Source organism: Natrix helvetica, assembly GCF_964273705.1.
Source record: "Natrix helvetica genome assembly, chromosome: 4".
In the NCBI taxonomy this organism is placed as follows: domain Eukaryota; kingdom Metazoa; phylum Chordata; class Lepidosauria; order Squamata; family Natricidae; genus Natrix; species Natrix helvetica.
This window is the reverse complement of record NC_138550.1, coordinates 4945467-4951466: the sequence shown is the minus strand read 5'-3', so window position 1 is coordinate 4951466 and position 6000 is coordinate 4945467. Positions and strand designations below refer to the sequence as shown.

The 6000-nt window shown below is 44.0% G+C and overlaps 1 protein-coding gene across 2 annotated transcripts in view; it reads left to right on the top strand.

Annotated features, from left to right (window-relative positions):
* Window positions 1-2202: 2202 nt before the first annotated feature.
* Window positions 2203-6000, top strand: part of NARS2 (asparaginyl-tRNA synthetase 2, mitochondrial) — a 45666-nt gene continuing 41868 nt past the window's right edge. The window contains exons 1-4 of one of the 2 annotated variants that reach the window (XM_081949976.1): window positions 2203-2461; window positions 3273-3419; window positions 4479-4588; window positions 5715-5835. In XM_081949976.1, the coding sequence (XP_081806102.1) occupies window positions 3273-3419; window positions 4479-4588; window positions 5715-5835 (378 nt within the window). In that variant the 5' untranslated portion in view covers window positions 2203-2461. Of the gene's footprint in view, window positions 2500-3272; window positions 3420-4478; window positions 4589-5714; window positions 5836-6000 lie in introns of both variants that reach the window. The other variant, XM_081949975.1, reaches the window with a different exon arrangement.

Genomic DNA, 6000 nt, shown 5'->3' with positions numbered 1-6000 from the left:
GCCGGCACGCAAATGCAAACCGCGTCTCCCGCCTTGCGCTAGCTGCGGAGGAGACCATGCCAGATTGTTTTGCTGTCTCCGTGATGCTATCTCCCAGCACTCTGAGCGAAAGGGGCACATCACCAAGGTTTGCCGAAGCAAATTCCCCCCGATGACCTGGCAACCACGAAACCGACCTAACCACCAGCAGAGGCCCGACCAAGGGGTATGGTGGCCGCCACCATGGCGCTCAGAGGGCAACAACAGAGTCACCCATTGACACCTCAATCGGCCAAGCCCACACAAGGCGGTCAAAGAAGCTGACGGTCACAGTCCTCATCGAGGGCTCTCCATGCGAGATGGAGATCGACACCGGGTCATCACTGACCATCATGTCATGGTCTACCCTGAAGCAGGCTATCCCTAGCCTGAAGAAACAACATTTACACACCCCTGACACCCACCTTCGTGATTACCAGGGGAACCGAGTCCCCATCGTGGGTCAAAGCACCTTCCGGGTGAACTTCAACAACTTCAGCGGCATATCCCGGTGACGGTGGTCAGCGGAAGCCTGCGGAGCCTCCTGGGGCTTGACTGGTTTGAAGCCCTGGGGCTGGAAGTGACCGGTGTCAACGAGAGCACCAACGAACTACTCGCAGACCCTACCCCCGAGACGCCAGTTTTTCGCATTGACTGTTTAGAGACTGGTTCTGTATCGCTTAGTGATGTTGCCCGTCACTCTGCCAGAGACTCCACGATCAAACAGGTTTTGAACTGGAAGTGGAGGGGGTGGTCCAAGGGGCTGATTTCAAAATGTATTATCATAAGAGAAATAACCTGTGTTGTTAAAGGCTGTTTACTGTGGGGGGACCGGGTCTTCTCCAGGGAGGCTCTTCTCCAGGGAGTCCTTCTTCCTTCTCCTTAGGTGGCCAAAGTCTTTGAGTTTCATCTTCAGGATCTGGCCTTCTAAAGAGCAGTCAGGGTTGATCTCCTCTAGGACTGACCGGTTGGATGGCCTTGCAGTCCAAAGGACTCAATGCAGGAGTCTTCTTCTCCAGCACCAGAGTTCAAAGGCCTCCATTCTTTGGCGCTCAGCCTTCCTTATGGTCCAACCTTCACAGCCATCCATTGCAATTGGGAAAACCACAGCCTTGACTATATGCACTTTTGATTGGCAGGGTGATGCCTCTGCTTTTTATGATGCTGTCTGGATTTGCCATCGCTTTCCTCTCCAGGTGCAAGGGTCTTTTAATTTCCTATCTGCAGTCCCCATCTGTACTGACCTTGAAGCCCAGGAAAATAAAATCTGTCACTACCTCCATTTCTTCCCCATCGATTCGCCAGGAATAAAGAGGGCCGGATGCCATGATCTTTTGCACTCTCCTTCTTCAAGTTATACATTAGGTTCATCTTCATATATGCATCCAATCCTTATTGCTAACTTAACAACTGCAGTGATTCACTTAACAGCTGTGGCAAGAAATGTCATAAAAAGGATCAGAATTCACTTAACAACTGTCTCGCTTAGCGACATACATTTTAGGCTCATTTGTGGTTGCAAGTGGAGGAATTATCTGTATTTCATTGCCACAAGAGGTGGAGCAAAATCTTTGGGGGGATTTCTTTCTATTATTATCATTGCTGTATATAATAAAGTTTTTATAAATAATTGTGTGAGCATGCAGGCTTGAGTTATTTATAAAAGTAATAAAGGTGAGATATAAACAAATAAATAATTCCTAACCCTAAAACAAATAATATATGGAATTATAATTACTAAATTAATGTGTATCAGTTAATATGTTGCTTATTATTTTAATTATATAATATACTATATGGTATATATGAATATTACTAAATATATGTTTCTATTCTTCATTTATTGTGGCTGTATTATCATTTTATTATTATTATTAGATTACTCATTTGTCATTCATCTGTGTGTACATGTACATTATAAGTCAGATTATTCATTGTGTTGCAAACAAAGTAAAAATGTTTATTTATTCATTCATCTCATTAGTCCGTCTACTCCCGACTTCCCGTGATGGGGAAGCCACGAACTACAACTCCCGTGAGCCAGCGCGCTTGCGAGAGGCGTCACTTCCGCAAAGAATTTCCTTCTCGCGATTGGCTGACCTACAAGCCCATCTCTCCATTCTCATTGGCTGCCGGGCGACCCGTCCTGGGCTGGAAGGGGGAGGAGAGAAGCCTTTGCAATTCCTGCTTTGCATGAGATTGCAACGGTTTGCATCCAGTCGGGGGGGCAGAAATTAAATTTTGCGGTGGGGCAATGCGGGGTAGAAGCAGAACCCATAATGCACGGCCGGTTGGGCATGCTGGGACTTATGCTTGAGCTGCAACCATCCAGACGGGAGCTAGAGAGCAGCAGAGAGCCGGGATTCATTTCATCACGTTGCTGCTTCGAGTGATTTCCTGGCATTTTGCAGTTTTGGGCATCCCAAACGCCCGCTTGGAGAAGGTGGGTTGCAGAGGAACTGGAACCTAAAGTAGAAAAAGGTATCAAAATAAAAATAGAAAAAGTAAACCAATAAAGCTTCAGTAAAGTTTAAAGTTTCGTATAAGTTTAGCTTCGTTTTAAACTTGAGTGAAAACTTTAAGCTGGGTTTGGTTTTGTGGTGAAGAAAAAGAGAGAGAGAAAGAGGAAAAGAGGAAAGAAAGAAAGAAAAGAGAGAAAAAGAAAGAGAAAGAAACGAAAAGAGAAAAAAGGAAGGAAGGAAACAGGGAAGAAGAGGAGAGAGAAAGGGGAGAGAGAAAGAAGAAAGAAAGAAAAAGAGGAAGGAAAGAAAGAAAGAAAAAGAGGAAGAAAGAAAGAAAGAAAGAAAGGAAGGGGAGTGGAAGGAAGAAAGGGGAGAGAGAAAGAATAAAGAAAGGTAAGCGAAAAAGGAAGGAAGGGGGAGAAAGAAAAGAGAGAGGAAAGAAAAGGAAGGAAGGGGAGATGAAGGAAGAAAAAGAGGAAAGAAGGGGAAAGAAAGAAAGGGAAGAAAGCAAAATAAATACATATGTAAATTTCTTATTTATTTCAAGGTTAAGATGATAATCTTCGGTACTTTTGTATATATAATTTGATTTGGGCATCCCCTGATTTCAGGGCACTTGTGCTTTTGGGTGCAAAAGATTAAGATTTAAGAAGAGACTGGGCAGCCATTTGCCCAGAATGGCATAGGGGTCTCCTGCAGGGGGTTGGACTAGAAGATCTCCGAGGTCCCTTCCAATTCTTGTCATTCTGCTAAGTTTGCATTCTATTTCCTGCTTGTCTCTTGAACTCCTAGATGTTTGGGGCCCCTTGGGCACGCTTGGCTCTTCGGCGTTGTTGCTCCTCCATTCCATCCGCAAAGAGTATCGCAGCCCCCAGGCTGCTTCCAATCCGGGAGGCATTGGAGGTCCGAGATCCAACTGGACATGATGTTAAAATTCAGGTAGGTGGCAAGAGCACAACTGCCACATTTTTATTTATTTTTATTTATTTATTAGACTTTTATCTTACTTTATAGTAATTCAAGGCAGTGAAGATGCCTATTACTCCTTCCTCCTTTGTTTTTCCCACAACAACCATCTTGTGAGATGGGTTGGGTGGAGAGAGAGAGAGGAACTGGCCCAAAGCCACCCAGCTGACTTTCATGCTTTAGGCAGGACTAGAAGCCATCTGGGGAGGTCACAGACAGTCATCTTCCCAGTCGGCCATCTGACAAGCAAAGTCAACAGGGAAGCTGGATTTGCTTAACGACCGCCGATTCACTTAACAGCCGGTAATCACATAACCCTGGGATGCTGCAATTTTCATAAATGCACCCTAATTTTAATCATATAAGTGTAAGGATGCTGCTGTGATGATAAGCATGATGACCGGTCATAAATCACTTCTTTCAGTGCTCTTGTGATTTTGAATGGTCACTCAACAAATGGTTGTAAACCAAGGACTTCCTTTATAGGCACAGTGTGTGATGAGGTTATGGTGGTGCTACATTAATGTTAAAATTATCTTTTTATTTTTTATTTTATCTGTCTTATCTTTCTTTCTCCATATCTATCTATCTATCATATCCATCCATTTATCTATCTATCTATCCATTATCTATCTATCTATCTATCTATCTATCTATCTATCTATCTATCTATCTATCATCCATCCATCCATCCATCCATTATCTATCTATCTATCTATCTATCTATCTATCTATCTATCTATCTATCTATCATATCCATTCAACCATCCATCCATCCATCCATCTATCTATCTATCTCCATCCATCCATCCTCTGTCTACCTCCATCCACCATCTATCTATTTCTATCATCTTATTGGCTGCCCATCTTAACCGCAGGGTGATTCTGGGCAGTTTATGAGATTAAAAAAATAAAACTATAGAAAAGTATACTATGAAACTATTTAAAAAATCCTTTTCAGCTACAGAGCTCTGTCTAAGTCCCTCTTGGGCTAGAGATCCTTAATTAATTCCTGCTTCCTTTCCTGTCCAGGGTTGGGTCCGGTCGGTCCGCTCTCAGAAGGGGATTTTGTTTCTCCATGTCAGCGATGGCTCCTCGTTGGAGTATCTCCAGGTGGTGGCAGATCCACGTTTGGAGTCCAGGTTGATTCATCTTCTCTGGGTAGCTGGGTGGGGCCAAGGGGTGGGCCTACACTACTTTAGACCAGAGGTGTCAAACTCAAGGTCCAGGGGCCGGATCCAGCCCCTGGGAGGCTTAAATGTGGCCTGCGGAAACACCCTAGAAACTGTGAAGGACCGGCCCGCAGTGCTTCTGCAAGTGAAAACGGAGCTCGGGGTGGCCTGCTCCGTTTTCGCTGGCAGAGGCTTGCAGGAGGCCATTGCACCTGAAAACGGAACTCAGGAGCCCGTTTTCTCTGGCAGAGCGCTCAGGCCACCACAAGCACCCCCGACACGAGGGATGTCGAGCTGGCACGCATCCCCCCCCCGACCCCCACAATATCAAACACAACCCTGATGTGGCCCTCAATGAAATCGAGTTTGGCACCCTTGCTTTAGAAGAAGATGGTTTTCAAAGCATAATAGTAACAGAGATGGAAGGGGCTAGGGTGGATTTGATTTAAACCAAGAAATCGATTTAAATCACTAGTAAAAAGGCTTGATTGAAATGAACTCGATTTTAACCTTAATTTTTAAAGAGCAGCTGTCACCACTGACCCGCTGTGGACTCACCGACAGTCCCAATATTGCAGAATATATGCTACAGTACTAAGCTCCATTACATGCTGAATAAACTAAATTATGAATGTATCTTAAATAGAAAACTATCTTTAGATAGATTTTTACTCCAAAAGCATTGTATTAAAATAAATTCGATAAAAATAAAGAAATCTGACTTAAATTTTAAAAAATCCGATTTAAATTTTTTAAAAACTGTTTTTAATTTTTTTTAAAAAATCATTGATTTTTATCCACCCTGGAAGGGACCTTGGAGGATTTCTGTGAAGCCGTTACCATGGAAACTCCACCACGCTGTACAGTAGAAGCTATTTTAAGGCAGTATAGTAGAAGCCATTTTAAGGCACAACAGGCTGTATGTTAACAGAACACCCTCCCCCAAGGGTTTTTAGGGGTGTCTTACCCTCCACAGTATTTGTTTCCAGAGAGTAAGGCATCTGAGTACCAAGTTGGGTTAAAATTGAAACCCCCACTGATTCAAAGTCCTTCAGTCTGAGGTTTTGCCCTAAAACGGTTTCTGGTTCCATTCCAGGACGCTGACTTTTGGCAGTTCTGTGGAAGTGCGAGGGAAGCTGGTGAAAAGTCCACACAAGGGACAAGGGGTGGAGTTGGCGGCGGAGAATATACGTGTGGTGGGCCCTTGTGACGTTTTGGTAAGAGAATTATTCAATTACTAGCTGACATCCCGGCATTGCCTGGGTATTTATTTATAGGGGTTAAAATGTCCGGACCAAATGTAATTTCTAATGTTGGATTTTCCCCCTTACCAGAGGGAGCCCCCTTGTGGAGTACTGTGAAGCCGTTAACTATGGCAACTC